General features: G+C 42.0%; 1 protein-coding gene across 1 annotated transcript in view; it reads left to right on the top strand.

Moving 5' to 3' along the window:
* The window catches only part of cacna1ab (calcium channel, voltage-dependent, P/Q type, alpha 1A subunit, b), a gene marked incomplete at both ends in the record, with an annotated part of 167,044 nt that overhangs the window by 71,701 nt on the left and 76,905 nt on the right, over window positions 1-18,438 (top strand). The window contains 16 exons of the mRNA XM_079220283.1: window positions 195-286; window positions 501-653; window positions 1,799-1,986; window positions 4,581-4,684; window positions 4,794-4,909; window positions 5,044-5,091; window positions 6,036-6,128; window positions 6,929-7,126; window positions 9,285-9,397; window positions 10,039-10,151; window positions 10,575-10,706; window positions 14,703-14,775; window positions 15,017-15,137; window positions 15,237-15,304; window positions 15,938-16,044; window positions 17,339-17,492. Of these exons, the coding sequence (XP_079076409.1) occupies window positions 195-286; window positions 501-653; window positions 1,799-1,986; window positions 4,581-4,684; window positions 4,794-4,909; window positions 5,044-5,091; window positions 6,036-6,128; window positions 6,929-7,126; window positions 9,285-9,397; window positions 10,039-10,151; window positions 10,575-10,706; window positions 14,703-14,775; window positions 15,017-15,137; window positions 15,237-15,304; window positions 15,938-16,044; window positions 17,339-17,492 (1,873 nt within the window). The remainder of the gene's footprint in view (window positions 1-194; window positions 287-500; window positions 654-1,798; window positions 1,987-4,580; window positions 4,685-4,793; window positions 4,910-5,043; window positions 5,092-6,035; window positions 6,129-6,928; window positions 7,127-9,284; window positions 9,398-10,038; window positions 10,152-10,574; window positions 10,707-14,702; window positions 14,776-15,016; window positions 15,138-15,236; window positions 15,305-15,937; window positions 16,045-17,338; window positions 17,493-18,438) is intronic.

The following is an 18,438-nucleotide window of genomic DNA, read 5'->3' as shown; positions in this document are numbered from 1 at the left end:
CTAACTCCTCAGGAGGTGTTCGTTGATTCATTTGTTGAACCATGCCGTTGTCGGTATAGTTTCACACAGATCCTTGCAGCTAAATGTGGCGACACAGGGTGTGACGAGGCTGGTTTGAGCTAATTCCATGATATAAAGACATATACGCCCTTTAAAGTGACGCTGTTGTTCCCTCCCCCTCTCTCTCTCTGCAGTATTTTGTCGTCAGTGGGCTCCCAGCTCGACCTGAGGACCCTCCGAGCCGTCAGAGTGCTACGACCACTGAAGCTGGTGTCTGGGATTCCCAGTAAGTGGTTGTTTTGTGTGCACATGCATTGACAAATCAACGTCTACCAAGTTGACGCCGCTCACCTTGTTTCTCGGTTTGCAGAAGAAAAAACGTCACAAAGGAAATGCAGTGAACACTTTGTCTCTAAATGCTTCAGTATTGGAACTCAGAATGAATCACCCCAAATCAGTTCGCTATAACACACCAGTGCTCCTCTGATTGTGTCCTCCAGGCCTGCAGGTGGTGCTCAAGTCCATTATGAAGGCTATGATCCCCCTGCTGCAGATCGGCCTGCTGCTGTTCGTGGCCATCCTCATGTTCGCCATCATCGGCCTGGAGTTCTACATGGGGAAGTTCCACACGACCTGCTTCGACAAAGTCACACGTAAGAAAGACGATATACGGCCAACGCAGAAGTAAAACAACAACAATCCTCTTTGGCGGAGTCACAAGAGGCCAAACGTTCCTTTTTTTAAATCAAATTAAAATACTCAATCTTTAGGATTTTAGGCTATTACTAATATAGTTACCCTGGTTAGATTGTTCATATTTCAGAGTTTTTGTCCCTGGTTACCTAGGGGCAGACTAAGCGATTGTTGTATAAAACTGTAAATCATAGCTTGTTTTATGAAAAAAGCCCAACGCTGCTGTATTTAGATGTATTGAACACCATACATAATATACAAGTAAGATATATGGTCTGGTACATGAAAACAATTCAAATGTCATTCAAATATCCTCAATGGGACCTCGTCTGAATGTTCTCTGTTGTAAACCCTCTCTAACTTTTGTTCTGCTTCACTTTATCAAAGTAAACCTTTGCAAAGAGAAAGTTCACATATTGAGTTATGATTTGGGTTAGAGAATGTTCACATATTGAGCTATGATTTGGGTTAGAGAATGTTCACATATTGTGTTATGATTTGGGTTAGAGAATGTTCACATATTGAGTTATGATTTGGGTTAGAGTTGGACCTTGCAGCTGCATCATTTCAATAATAATCATCCTGAAAGTGATTTTTTTATAGGCGCACCTGAAACCTTTTCAATTTTTTTGTGTGTCATCTTCATTTACTCTTAACCAGTAACATATAGACTGATATTTACACATCTGAACAACATCTCACATGTGTACCTTTTATTATAACACCAACATTATTTAAATAGCCCTAGTGGTTGCAGAGATACACCCTTTTTAGTTTGGGGATGACATTTCCGAGGAAAGGGCTTAACAATAGGTTGGTGTTCTATTGGTCCAAAAACTTTTCTTTTATCACAGCAGGTCTTTTGACTTGCAATGGTATGGCGCAGTAGAAAAAGCAAAGATCAAAATAATCAAAATAATGATGTATAAATTCCAATTAGCTGCTTCAGTTTTAAGCAGGTGGCAGGACTTATATCGTAAACCTGCGTTTAACGAGAAAGGTCTGTCAGGTCGTCAACACCAGCAGCTCCGTGTGTTTGTTAGAAATGAACTTTCTGATCCAAACTGAATTCATTTCAACGGTGGACCTTTCTCTCTTTGATCAGGAGAGGTAGCCGACCAGTTGCCGTGCGGCACAGAGTTGCCGTCGCGGTTGTGTCCCAACGGCACGGTGTGCGAAGATCGCTGGATCGGACCGAACTACGGCATCACGCAGTTCGACAACATCCTGTTCGCCGTGCTCACCGTCTTCCAGTGCATCACCATGGAGGGGTGGACGGACATGCTCTACTACGTGAGTTAGCTTTCAGTGACATGGATTTTGATTAACAGGAGTTTTCAAGCAGTAGTGGTATTCTCTCTACTGACCACCAGGGGGGTGACTCCTCTGGTTGTATAGAAGTCTATGTTTCATGTGTTAAAGCTGCATTCTCTCTACTGACCACCAGGGGGGCAGAGGATGCTTTAGGGCGGGGCTACAAGCTGCCAATCAAGTCGTTACCATTGCGTTGACTGGTCTGGTAGCTGTCCATGTTTTTCACTTCATTAAATTTATTTGGGAATTTTAGATCGGCTAAAAAAATGCCTTATTCCAGGTTCGGTTGTACTCAGCTCCACCCTATCGTGTCACTTGTTGTTGCTTTAAACCAAAAATACCGACGCACCAAAACCCAGATAGCAACTAACAAACCAAAATGCCAACTCTGGTCTTCTATTGGCCGACAGCTCGTGACATTCCCACACACTGCAACAGGAAATAAACGAGGACACAGTCGTCTCTGCAAGATTGAAATAAACCAGAAGGCTGTGTTTTTTTCCGCTGTGTTACAGTCGGTCTGATCACAGCCGTGCACGTCGTGTTTTGATCCACAAACACGCACAAGCTATTACAGATGTCTCTTGTCGGTGATTCTCCGCCATCAGAAACCCCAAAACCTGGTCAATCTTTTCCAACATTTGCACATGCATCAAGTTATACCGTTGCATTGTTCTTTGTGCGTTAGGTCTGTTCTGAATCCTCTTTAGCACCCTCAAGGATTCGCGTGGGCGGGCGGGTGTGGAGGGCTGGTGATTGGCTTGAATTTCATTCAGCCAAATGAAGCATAGAGTAGTTTGAGATTTGATTCTAAACACCATTTATTTGTCTAAAAGACATTTTCCATCCCACTCTCTGTCCCTCGTTCTCCGACTCCCTTTTATCCGTCTTCTCATCTGTCCTTTTCCCTCCCTCTCCGCCTCCTTCTCCTTCCACTCTCTATTCTGGTCCGTCTCGCTCTATATTTAACATCTTTTTCTGATGGATGGAGGCCGACTTCCACACTCACACGGGGCAGTCAGGAGGAAACCAATGAAAGTTTAATAGAGAACGGGGCGGCTTGCGATCGCCGTGCCGTGCAGAATGAAACACGAGCGCTCCGGCGGCAGATAATGATCAGCTGATAGTTCCGTTTAGGCGTTTGACGGCTAACAGAAACACGAGATGTCCTCCGGTAACCGGATTTCTCTCGTCGTCAGCACTGTCAAATGACGTTGCTCAACAGACACCTCGGTGCGTGTTGTTTCAGGAAGTGAACATGTGTCAGAATAACACTCATACGTCAGCTCTCCTTGGTTCTTGTGCGGTAAAGATGACGTTTGCTGACATCTTTCAGTCCATCCTAGTGTCATTTAGTGACTCTGAAGGCTACATTGTGATTATGGAGCAATGTTTTTAGTTGTGGGCAGTGTTGCCAGATCTGATTGACACTTTCCAGCCCAAGCTCAACAATTGATAACCTTGCCAGAAAGCTGTGTAAAACCCAGGCGGCAACCTCCGGTTCTGCCGAGTGAAGTCGGTGCGGAAGCTTTTTAAAAGTTAAATTCTCTTTAACGTCCACCAGGGGACGACTCCTCTGGTTGTATAGAAGTATATGCCTCATGTGTTAAAGCTGCATTCTCTCTCTTGACCACCAGGGGGCGACTCCTCTGTTTGTATAGAAGTCTATGCTTCATGTGTTAAAGCTGCATTCTCTCTCTTGACCACCAGGGGTGACTCCTCCGGTTGTATATAAGTATATGCTTCATGTGTTAAAGCTGCATTCTCTCTCCTGACCACCAGGGGGCGACTCCTCTGGTTGTAAAGAAGTCTATGCCTCATGTGTTAAAGCTGCATTCTCTCTCTTGACCACCAGGGGGCGACTCCTCTGGTTGTAAAGAAGTCTATGCCTCATGTGTTAAAGCTGCATTCTCTCTCTTGACCACCAGGGGGCGACTCCTCTGTTTGTATAGAAGTCTATGCTTCATGTGTTAAAGCTGCATTCTCTCTCTTGACCACCAGGGGTGACTCCTCCGGTTGTATATAAGTATATGCTTCATGTGTTAAAGCTGCATTCTCTCTCCTGACCACCAGGGGGCGACTCCTCTGGTTGTATAGAAGTCTATATAAATGACTCTACTTCTCTTGATGTATTCCCTCAGTAAACATTGTAAACATGAGTTTATGTCTCAATCTCTAGTTTCTAGTCTTCTTCAATACAGCATGATGTTCATTTAGTAAATTATGGTTATTTAGAGTCAAACAGACCATAAAGCAGGGGACGCTTTAGGGGCGGGGCTACAAGATGATTGACAGGTCCTTACCAGAGACGTATACGGCATCTCTACGTCACTCCTCCGCATCCCAAATATATTAACTTCTGATCTGCAGAAAAAAACTACAACACGGTGACAGACGTAATAAAAAATGGCGACGAGAGAAATCGACGAACTCGAGGCTTCAAAACGTCAGTCTACGACGAGCTAACGTGCATCGTGAGCGAGAGACATGTCTGAGCTCTCAGGTCGTCCTCTGTCTCGATGAACGTACACGTTTTCATATATTAGATGAGTAATATCGCGTTTCTCCCGCAGAGCAATGACGTGGAGGGCAGCGCCTGGAACTGGATGTACTACATCCCCCTCATCATCATCGGCTCCTTCTTCATGCTCAACCTGGTGCTGGGCGTGCTCTCAGGGTACGTGCACTGTCACGCCTTTACTTCTGTTTGCTTTAGTGCGATTAATGCTTCCTGTTTTGTTTGATCGAATTGAGATGAACTAACATGTAAACAATGCGCCCTGAAGTGAATTTGCCAAAGAGAGAGAGCGAGTGGAGAACCGGAGCGAGTTCCTCAAGCTGAGGCGGCAGCAGCAGATTGAGAGAGAGCTCAACGGATACCTGGAGTGGATCTGCAAAGCAGGTCGGTGCACACGGATAAACTCACTAACACACACACACACACACACACACACACACCTCGTTTCCATGTATACACATGACATATGCGGTAAAAACAACAAATACAGTTTACTAAAAATGATTTATCTCGCCCAGAAGAAGTGATTTTGGCAGAGGAGGACGGTGGCCCAGTGAACTTTGATGGTAAGTGACCTTCTCTCTCTTATTTTGTGTGTGTGTGTGTGTGTGTGTGTGTGTGTGTGTGTGTGTGTGTGTGTGTGTGTGTGTGTGTGAGAGCTGCAAGGAAAAAGGGTGAGGCTAATGAATTAGTAGCTGACACGAAAGAACGCGTCAAACTTTCATAATTGAAACAAATTCCTGAAGCTCTCTCATGTTTTTCGTCAACTGCTCTTCTTCTTCTTCTTCTTCTTCTTCTTCTTCTTCTTCTTCTTCTTCTTCTTCTTCTTCTTCTTCTTCTTCTTCTTCTTCCTTTCACATTCTTCACCTCCGTCCCTGTCTTCTTTCCCGTCCTCCTCGTTTGTTTCTTTTCTACCTGTTCCACTTCTTTGTCTTTCCTTCATTAATCCTCCTCCTCCTCTTCCTCCTCCTCCTCCTCTTCTTCTTCCTCCTCCTCTTCCCTCGCCCTCCTCTACCTCGTCCTCCTTTTCTTGTTCTTCCTCCACCTCCTCTTCCTCCTCCTCTTCTTCTTCCTCCTCTTCCCTCCTCCTCCTCTTCCTCCTACCCTTCTTCCTTTTCTTCTTCCTCCTCTTCCTCTTCCTTCTCCTCCTTTTCCTCTTTTATTCTGGTGGATTACAGCCTTACGTATTATATAGCGCCAACTATAGTTGTTTTATTCTCTTCCATCCAGTTGATGGAATTTTCTTTTTGCGACAATTCAAAAGTTTGCTAAAAGTTCATTTTTTCTATCACGAGAAGAAAAAAAAATATTAAAAAATTAATATATGACTAATAATGTCAAAGGGTTGTTCTATGGTGTGCAGGTGTTATCAGTGTGTTGAGCTAATAATGCTAAGCAACTTCAGAATTGCTCGTTTTAAGGCGTGAATGTGGGGTTCAACGACAGATATCAGAGGTATTCAGATGAACAGAAGACACAATAAATGTTTATTTCTTCTTCTCATCGCCAGGTTCGAGGCGAAGGCCGACCATCAAAACCAAAAACAACAAGACGGAGCTGCTGAACCCCGAGGAAGGAGAGGACAACATGGGCGACGCAGTAGGTGAGGAAAAGAAACAGGAAGATGAAGACGTGTGAGGATCAAACCAAACCTGTAAAAGTTTCTGTTCTTTTCCAGCCAAACTTCATCTCCTTGGTTTGTTTAATGTGAGGAGATGAGCAGCCGGCTGATAGTCATCAAACGCTAATGATGAGCTTCATAGACTCTGAAGTGGAGGTGGAGAAGAGTCAAAAAAAAAACATCAGTCAAACTTAACTTCAGACCAGCAGGGGGCGACTCCCCTGGTTGTATAGAAGTGTATGCTTCATGTGTTAAAGCTGCATTCTCTCTCCTGACCACCAGGGGGCGACTCCTCTGGTTGTATAGAAGTCTATGCTTCATGTGTTAAAGCTGCATTCTTTCTCCTGACCACCAGGGGGCGACTCCTCTGGTTGTATAGAAGTCTATGCTTCATGTGTTAAAGCTGCATTCTCTCTCCTGATCACCAGGGGGTGACTCCTCTGGTTGTATAGAAGCCTATGCTTCATGTGTTAAAGCTGAATTATCTCTACTGACCACCAGGGGGCGACTCCTCTGGTTGTATAGAAGTCTATATAAATGACTCTACTTCTCTCTTGATGTATTCCCTCAATAAACATTGTAAACATGAGTTTATGTCTCAGTCTCTAGTTTCAAGTCTTCTTCAATACAGCATGATGTTCATTTAGTAAATTATGGTCATTTAGAGTCAAACAGACCATAAAGCAGGGGACGCTTTAGGGGCGGGGCTACAAGGTGATTGACAGGTGATTGTCACCCCTCTGCATTCCAAATCTGTTAACTTCTGATCATTGCTTGACCAGGTTTTGCCCGCTCCAGCATTAAAAACGGGAAAGACGGCTCCAACTACAATCAGAAGGAGCGACGACTGCGGTTCTTCATCCGCAAGATCGTGAAGACTCAGGCTTTCTATTGGACGGTGCTCTGCCTGGTGGGCCTCAACACCATGTGTGTGGCCGCGGTGCACTACAACCAGCCCGAGCTGCTGTCCGACTTCCTCTGTGAGTAGACGCACACACGAGGGATGAACCTCCATGTGTAGGTTGTCTTTTTCTTCCATTTGTTCAGCAGTGTGTATTAGCTTTCCGTTAATCCCTCCGTACATTTGTTTTCAGCATATATTGGCAATTAATTTGGCAATGTATTTTAAATATAGCGCTGCAACGATATTTTAATTATTACAGTTGTGAAAGGTACCCAATCAATTACTTCCCAAACCCTCCAAACCCCCAATACCGCCTTAAGTCCAAAGCTTCACCAGAATACCTGATTGTCCATCTCAGAGAGGCGATCTCGAGAACCTCCTTTCCAGCACCCTTGAGCCTCCTTCTAGCACCCTGGAGCCTCCTTGTAGCACCCTGGAGCTTCCTTTCAGCACCCTGGAGCCTCCTTGTAGCACACTGGAGCCTCCTTGTAGCACCCTGGAGCCTCCTGTCAGCACCCTGGAGCCTCCTTGTAGCACCCTGAAGCCTGCTTCTAGCACCCTGGAGCCTCCTTGTAGCACCCTGGAGCCTCCTTGTAGCACCCTGGAGCCTCCTGTCAGCACCCTGGAGCCTCCTGTCAGCACCCTGGAGCCTCCTTGTAGCACCCTGAAGCCTGCTTCTAGCACCCTGGAGCCTCCTTGTAGCACCCTGGAGCCTCCTTGTAGCACCCTGGAGCCTCCTTGTAGCACCCTGGAGCCTCCTTGTAGCACCCTGGAGCCTCCTTGTAGCACCCTGGAGCCTCCTTTCAGCACCCTGGCATAAGCTTTCCCCGGGAGGCTGAGCAGTGTGATACCACGATAGTTCACACTCTCCGGTCCCTCTTCTTGAAGAGGAACCACCCCCCATGTGACACTGCAAAGGCGTGTCAGCCAAGACAGCCCAACAATGTCCAGCGCCTTCAGCATCTCAGGGCAGATCTCATCCATCCGGCGCCTTGCCACAAAGGAGCTTTTTGACTACCTTAGTGACCTCTAACAGGGACATGGGTGCAACCAGCCCAAAGCGCTGCCGCCTCTCCAGGAGACATGTTGGCCGGGTTTAGGAGTTCCTCAAAGTGCTGTTTCCACCGCCAGACGATGTCCCTCGTCCCTCCCCCGATGAGAACAGCCTGGGTAGGCCCTGCTTTCCCTTCCTGAGCCGTCGGATGGTTTGCCTAAACATCCATGAGGCCAACAGAAAGTCCTTCTCCATGGCCTCCCCGAACTCCTCCCATGCCCGAGTTCTAGCATCCGCGACCATCGCAGCTGCAGCCCTTCTGGCCTGCCGGTACCCGTCAGCTGCTTCAGGAGACGTGGGCCAACCAGGCCCGAGCGGCCCGAACGGCCCGAACGGCTCCCTTCTTCAGCTTGACAGCTTCCCTCACCCCCGGGTTCTCGGTTATATATATACATTTTTATATATCACTGATATATTGTGAGTGTATTTGTACATTCTGCTTATTTCATTCTTTATTTTAGTTCTATGCAGACTTCATACTGACACACACACACACACACACACACACACACACACACACACACACACACTCCCTGGCTGGTGTCCAGTGTCATTAGCATATGAAGCTGCTGATGGAGTCCATTCATCACACACCGCTGCGCTCGCTCCACTATTGACTTCCACTCATCTAACTCTCTCTCTCTCTCTTACTTTCTCTCCCTTCCTCCTCCTTCATCCCCCCTCCCCCTTCACGTTCTCTGTCTTTTTATCGGACTGCTCCACCTCCCTCTTTTTTTATTTCAATCCACTCTTAATCTCTCCATGACCTCACCCTCTTTCTTGTTCACCTTCCTCATCTCCTCATTCCTTCAACTCCTCACTCTCTTTCACCTTACGTTTTCTCTCCTTTCCTTCTCTCTTTTTCTTCCCCCCTACTTTTCATCTCTTCTCCCCCTCTTCTTCCCTCTCTTTCTATTCCTTCCTCATGTTCTTATCTTTTTCTCCTCCTTCCCTCAATCCCCTTTCTCTCTCTCATCCTTCTTTCTTCCCTTTCTCTTTCTCCTTCCTCCCACCATCCTTTTCTCTTCTCTCTCTCCTTCCTTCCTTACTATATCTCTCTCATCCTTCCCTCTCTCTTCCTCCTTCCCTCTCTCTCCTTCCCCCGTTCCTTTCCTTCCCTCTCTCCCTCTCTCTCCCATCCTCATTTCCTTCCCTCTCTCCTCCTCCTCCTCCCCTCCAGTCTATGCAGAGTTTATCTTCCTGGGTTTGTTCATGTCTGAGATGTGTATCAAGATGTACGGTCTGGGCATCCAGCCCTACCTCCACTCCTCATTCAACTGCTTCGACTGTGTGGTGAGTGCACACACACACACACACACACACACACACACACACACACACACACACACACACACACACACACACACACACACACTGGGTGTAAAAACAACCCAACACTCCATTTAATCAACAGATTCTCTCATGTTGCTCTGCGACAAACGAACAATGAGCCACGTTCGTCACCAATAGCATATATAATAAGAAGTTATATAATAATATGTTATATATTAATAATAAGTTATATAATAATATGTTGTATATTAATAATACGTTATATAATAAAATGTTATACAATAAGAAGTTATATATTAATAAGAAGTTGCAATAACTGCACATTAATTTGTCCCACTGACATCGTCCAGAGGCTCATTGGTTTTACTTCATATTACATGCTGACGCACAATAATTGAACATACATATATGCCAAATATATGTATATACATATATATTTATATATTTATGTACTATCCATTGAAAAAAGCAAAAAAAATATTCTTGCAATATCAATAATCATGACTTACTAACTCGTAGTTTCACAAGCACAGAAACTCATTTATCAGTCTTCATTCGTGTGTGTGTGTGTGTGTGTGTGTGTGTGTGTGTGTGTGTGTGTGTGTGTGTGTGTGTGTGTGTGTGTGTGTGTGTGTGTGCAGGTCATCGTGGGCAGCATCTTCGAGGTGGTCTGGTCTTTAATCAAACCAGGAACCTCCTTTGGGATCAGTGTGTTACGAGCTCTGAGACTGCTGCGCATCTTCAAAGTCACCAAGTAAGCTCCTCCCTCTCTCTCTCCCTCTCTCCCTCTCTCCCTTTCTCTCCCTCTCTCTCTCCCTCTCTCTCTCCCTCTCTCTCTCTCTCTCTCCCTCTCTCCCTCTCTCTCTCTATCTCTTTCTCTCTCTCTCTCGACAAAATGTTGTATAATGTTGTAGCTCGATAACTGCACAGTAAAGAAGTTGTAGGTTTACATTTAATAACTTCTTCTTCTTCTTCTTCTTCTTCTTCTTCCTCTTCCTCTTCCTCCTTTTAAATGTTCGTCCCTTCACGTTCTTCACCTCCATCCCTGTCTTCTTTCCCGTCCTCCTCGTTTCTTTCTTTTCTACCTGTTCCACTTCTTTGTCTTTCCTTCATCTCTTTCTTCCTTCTTCCCTTTTGCTCTTCCTTCATTAATCTTCCTCCTCCTCCTCTTCCTCAGGTACTGGGCTCCTCTCAGAAACTTGGTGGTTTCTCTGCTCAACTCCATGAAGTCCATCGTGAGCTTGCTGTTCCTCCTCTTCCTCTTCATCGTGGTCTTCGCCCTGTTGGGGATGCAGCTGTTTGGAGGACAGTGAGTGTCAACACAAACATCGACAACACAAACATGAACAACACAAACATGAACAACACACACATGAACAACACACACATGAACAACACAAACATGAACAACACAAACATGAACAACACAAACATGAACAACACAAACATGAACAACACAAACATGAACAACATAAACATGAACAACACACACATGAACAACATAAACATGAACAACACACACATGAACAACACAAACATGAACAACACACACATGAACAACACACACATGAACAACACACACATGAACAACACAAACATGAACAACACAAACATGAACAACACACACATGAACAACACACACATGAACAACACACACATGAACAATATAAACATGAACAACATAAACATGAACAACACACACATGACCAACACAAACATGAACAACACAAACATGAACAATATAAACATGAACAACATAAACATGAACAACACACACATGACCAACACAAACATGAACAACACAAACATGAACAACACACACATGAACAATATAAACATGAACAATATAAACATGAACAACATAAACATGAACAATATAAACATGAACAACATAAACATGAACAACACACACATGAACAACACACACATGAACAACACAAACATGAACAACACAAACATGAACAACACACACATGAACAACATAAACATGAACAACATAAACATGAACAACACACACATGAACAACACAAACATGAACAACACAAACATGAACAATATAAACATGAACAACATAAACATGAACAACACACACATGAACAACACAAACATGAACAACACACACATGAACAATATAAACATGAACAACATAAACATGAACAACACACACACCAACAACATAAACATGAACAACACACACATGAACAACACAAACATGAACAACACAAACATGAACAACACACACATGAACAACATAAACATGAACAACATAAACATGAACAACACACACATGAACAACACAAACATGAACAACACAAACATGAACAATATAAACATGAACAACATAAACATGAACAACACACACACCAACAACATAAACATGAACAACACAAACACCAACAACATAAACATGAACAATATAAACATGAACAACACAAACATGAACAATATAAACATGAACAACACAAACATGAACAACATAAACATGAACAACACAAACATGAACAACACAAACATGAACAATATAAACATGAACAATATAAACATGAACAACACACACACCAACAACATAAACATGAACAACACAAACACCAACAACATAAACATGAACAATATAAACATGAACAACACAAACATGAACAATATAAACATGAACAACACAAACATGAACAACATAAACATGAACAACACAAACATGAACAACACAAACATGAACAACACAAACATGAACAATATAAACATGAACAACATAAACATGAACAACACAAACATGAACAACACAAACATGAACAACACAAACATGAACAACACAAACATGAACAACACAAACATGAACAACACACACATGAACAACACACACATGAACAACACACACATGAACAATATAAACATGAACAATATAAACATGAACAACATAAACATGAACAACACACACATGAACAACACACACATGAACAACACAAACATGAACAACACAAACATGAACAACACACACATGAACAACACACACATGAACAATATAAACATGAACAACATAAACATGAACAACACACACATGAACAACACACACATGAACAACATAAACATCAACAACACAAACATGAACAACACAAACATGAACAACATAAACATCAACAACACAAACATGAACAACACACACATGAACAACACACACATGAACAACACAAACATGAACAACACACACATGAACAACATAAACATGAACAACACACACATGAACAACACACACATGAACAACATAAACATGAACAACACACACATGAACAACATAAACATCAACAACACACACGTGAACAACACAAACATGAACAACACAAACATGAACAACACAAACATGAACAACACAAACATGAACAACATAAACATGAACAACATAAACATGAACAACACAAACATGAACAACACAAACATGAACAACATAAACATGAACAACATAAACATCAACAACACAAACATGAACAACATAAACATGAACAACATAAACATGAACAACACAAACATGAACAACACAAACATGAACAACATAAACATCAACAACACACACATGAACAACACACACATGAACAACACACACATGAACAACACACACATGAACAACATAAACATGAACAACACACACATGAACAACACAAACATGAACAACACAAACATGAACAACATAAACAACACACACATGAACAACACACACATGAACAACACACACATGAACAACACACACATGAACAACACACACATGAACAACACACACATGAACAACACAAACATGAACAACACACACATGAACAACACAAACATGAACAATATAAACATGAACAACACACACATGAACAACACAAACATGAACAACACACACATGAACAACACAAACATGAACAATATAAACATGAACAATATAAACATGAACAACACACACATGAACAACACAAACATGAACAATATAAACATGAACAATATAAACATGAACAACACACACATGAACAACACACACATGAACAACACACACATGAACAACACAAACATGAACAATATAAACATGAACAACACACACATGAACAACACACACATGAACAACACACACATGAACAACACACACATGAACAACATAAACATGAACAATATAAACATGAACAACACACACATGAACAACACACACATGAACAACACACACATGAACAACACAAACATGAACAATATAAACATGAACAACACACACATGAACAACACACACATGAACAACACACACATGAACAACACACACATGAACAACACACACATGAACAACACAAACATGAACAACATAAACATAAACAATATAAACATGAACAACACACACATGAACAACACACACATGAACAACACACACATGAACAACACACACATGAACAACACAAACATGAACAACACACACATGAACAACACAAACATGAACAACATAAACATAAACAATATAAACATGAACAACACACACATGAACAACACACACATGAACAACACAAACATGAACAACACACACATGAACAACACACACATGAACAACACAAACATGAACAATATAAACATGAACAACACACACATGAACAACACACACATGAACAACACACACATGAACAACACACACATGAACAACACACACATGAACAACACACACATGAACAACACACACATGAACAACACACACATGAACAACATAAACAATATAAACATGAACAACACACACATGAACAACACACACATGAACAACACACACATGAACAACACACACATGAACAACACAAACATGAACAACATAAACATGAACAACATAAACATGAACAACACACACATGAACAACACACACATGAACAACACACACATGAACAACACAAACATGAACAACACACACACCAACAACACAAACATGAACAACACACACATGAACAACATAAACATGAACAACATAAACATGAACAACATAAACATGAACAACACACACATGAACAACACAAACATGAACAACACACACACCAACAACACAAACATGAACAACACACACATGAACAACACACACATGAACAACATAAACATGAACAACATAAACATGAACAACATAAACATGAACAACACACACATGAACAACACACACATGAACAACACAAACATGAACAATATAAACATGAACAACACACACATGAACAACACACACATGAACAACACACACATGAACAACACACACATGAACAACACACACATCCTCTTTCACTTAGTTTCTTCCATCGTTGACAGCATTTCTTCCTTTTCTTCTTCTCAGGTTCAACTTCGACAAAGGAACGCCGCCTACGAACTTCGACACGTTCGCAGCAGCGATCATGACGGTGTTCCAGGTGAGAGAAACATGTCGTGGTTATGAAAGAAATAATGATTCAGTGTTGGTTTGATATTGTTTACATAATCTATTTGATAAACACAGAGAATGTAATCAAATCAAACGTTACAACATCATGTTTCATGTCTAGCTTCACTCAACGCTCCTTACATTGAATTACCTCCTGTGTGCGTGTGTGTGCGTGTGTGTGTGTGTGTGTGTGTGTGTGTGTGTGTGTGTGTGTGTGTGTGTGTGTGTAGGTCCTGACCGGTGAGGACTGGAACATGGTGATGTACGACGGCATCGAGTCTCAGGGAGGAGTGAACGACAAAGGGATGGTGTTCTCCATCTTCTTCATCGTCCTCACCCTCTTCGGCAACTGTATCCTTCACACACACACACACACATATATATGATGATATGATGATGATGATGATGATGATGAAGGGCATCAGTATTCCTCCTTGACTTCGGCCTCAGACACTCTGCTTAACGTCTTCTTGGCCATCGCCGTCGACAACCTGGCCAACGCCCAGGAGCTCACTAAGGTGCAGGATCCAGTATATATATAAATATATATATATATATATATATATATATATATATATATATATATATATATATATATATATATATATATATATATATATATATGTAGTTAGTTGGATTTGATATTATTATTTGTAATATATTTACGAGTTTAGTTTATGTTTGGTTGTTTAATTTTTTTTTCATATAAAATAAGTAATTTTTATAAGTAAGTAATAAGTAATATTTGTATATTAGTTTTTTTAGAGCCAATCCCAATAAACCTGAAAGGCGAATATTTTCCGCAAAAGTCTTCCTCGACCTGAAATAAATCTAATTTCAAGTGAAAAAGATTGCATTCTGAATTTCAGCATCTTTTATTTACTACTTGTTTACAGATTTTTTTTTATCATCTTAATAAATTACTAGTCATTTTTTCGTCGGAATGTTTCCTCTTTGAGGATGAAGGAAAAGAGGGCGGGGCTTAATACGAGCAACTGTTCCCTAAACGCCCCGAATAATGAATATACACACTAGCGTTCATTCCTCAGTTTTATATCTGTTAATCATCTTAGTTTTAAATATATTAAGTGCGTTGTGCATTTTTATTTCATTTTTTCAAATCTCCATTCTGTTCTCCTCTCCTCCAATAGGACGAGGAGGAACAGGAGGCGTCGGCCAATCAGAAGACAGCGATGCAGAAGGCGAAGGAGGTCGCAGAGGTCAGCCCGCTGTCAGCAGCCAACCTGTCGATCGCTGCGTGAGTACACACACACACACACACACACACACACACACACACACACGCACAGACACACATACACACACGCATATACAAACCAATGCATGTACACAATATCACAGTAATTACTCAAAAGTACACATGCATCTGCACACACAGCATTGTTTCTCTCTCTCACACACACACACACACACACACACACACACACACACACACACACACTTCTGGACAAAAGTCTCTTCGCCTCACTTTGTGAAAGCATTGTTTCTTCGCACACCCTCGTGATTGGCAGGCATTCATGTGCACACACACACACACACACACACACACACACACACACACACACAAACACCCACCCGTCACACTCTCCCCGCGTCCTCGTCCTCCTGAAAACATGATGTAGCGATTGTTCTGAGAGTGAAAGGAACGGATTCGAGAGGCTTTGTGAAGCGAAGGAGAGCGAGAGGCGGACAAAAATCTGCTCCTGGCAGCAGAAGGCGATGACAAAAGAATGCACCGAAAACGATGCTCACAAGTAGAAGAAGAGAAGAAACCAGCTGCTCCTTTAGAAGTCGCCGGACTCTTCAGCCTCTGATGGCGAGATGAGAGGCTGGTGGTCGTGAGCTACGAGCTACAAGCTACAAGTCATAACTGTAGATTACACGTTATGAAATCTAAATTATCCAATTAGCTCATTAGCTCATTAACTCATTAGCTCGAAACCAGTTGGTTGTGAAAAATCTGGCAACATTTCTCACGTTCTTTTTTTTTAACTCTTCTGAAAGATTTGGAGACGACGAATTTCCTCCCGTCTTACTTATACTTGTTATGAAAAGTCATAAGAAAGTCTTTTTATGGCAGAATTGACTAAAACTGGGTTTACTGGTGACCTTTAGGGGACAGACATCTCTTATTGATGGTTTATATTGGTGATGCAGTACTGCTATTGGCCACTGGGGCCATTTGTCAGCTGGGCAGAGTGGCGGTTTTGCCTTTTTTCATTTTTTTTTTAAAGATAATTCAGTACGTTACAGTTTCTAGTAGGAATATTGATTTTGCATTTCTCAAAACAATAGAAACAGATTGTAAACTTGTCAACACAATAAAACATTTTCATTTGGAAAATTGTTCTACTTCATTACCGTACATAACGTGCACTTAAGACGCTGTGCTCAAAGACGCCGGACTCCATTGACAAAAACAAGAATCCACCCAAAGCCGATTCTGCTTACGTTTGCTGAACGATTCGGTTTCTGAGACACGAAAGTCAAAGTCCAACTTCTTGTTCTCTTCGCCGACAATCCCCCGACAGCAAAGAGCAGCAGAAGAACAACATCAAGGGCAGCAAGTCCGTGTGGGAGCAGAGGACCAGCGAGATCCGCCGGCAGAACCTCATGACGAGCCGCGAGGCGCTCTACAACGAGCTGGAGCAAGAGGAATGGAAGGTGGGAGGCGAAGGAGAGGAGGTGAGGATGCACACACTCTATACACATGTACACAATACACACACATGTGTGTATGTCACAACCAGGTTCCAACGTGTTAAGGACAAGATGCACCTGTAAGTGTAAGTCAATGAGTCAGGTCTGGTTTTCCAAAAATCCTGAGATGAAGTTCATCCTTATTCCACTGTGAATATAGTCAGATGGTCTGGGATCAGTATAATGTTTCCATAAACATCCTTTTCAGTAATATTTTGGGTTCATCATCACTAATGGTATTCACAGTGACATTAGCCTTGTTTCCGTTCGCATTATTAAGTATTGCATTTTAATTAAAGCTGTATGGAAAACGGTAAAATTATGTAAAATAAAAAATGTCCTCAATTGCACAAAGGTTGTTCCGCTAAAATGGGATTTTGGAAACGTTCTTGCTGATTGAATTTTGACGATCAGTGGTTCCAATATCCAACGTCTAATTAAAACAGATTGCCGAAGACCATATTTCTCTCGTAGATTGCCCAACTTATTTGGTTTCTGGTCCACAACTTCTTCTTCTTCATCTACTCTGTTCATCGCAGCCGACTGCTCAGCTTTCAAACCAGTTGATGGAGAGTTTGTGTATTTAAAACAGTTTTTTGCCTCATTGCTAAAAATGAAAAACTGTTTTCAAAGAGCGCTTTAACTCTTGCAACCCTGAGGTCATTTTCACTTGATTTTCTCGATTTGACATCATTTCTAAAATTCACCTTTTAAGGCACTTGCATATAAGATACATACCCATGTTTTACATCATAAATTGTAGAACAATCTCAGCTCTCTATATAATGAGGCACCATTGTCATAAGGCAAAAGTGTAAAGAGAAGATATGACTCTAAAGCTGAAAAATGGAATCTCGATTTTTAGAAATTCTTCATATCTCTTGTGAAAACATAACTTTACTCAGGTGGTCGCACGGTTTTGATGCTTGGA

The sequence above is a fragment of the Taurulus bubalis genome, assembly GCF_910589615.1.
Source record: "Taurulus bubalis genome assembly, chromosome: 6".
In the NCBI taxonomy this organism is placed as follows: Eukaryota; Metazoa; Chordata; class Actinopteri; order Perciformes; family Cottidae; genus Taurulus; species Taurulus bubalis.
This window is presented reverse-complemented; position numbering and strand designations above follow the sequence as displayed.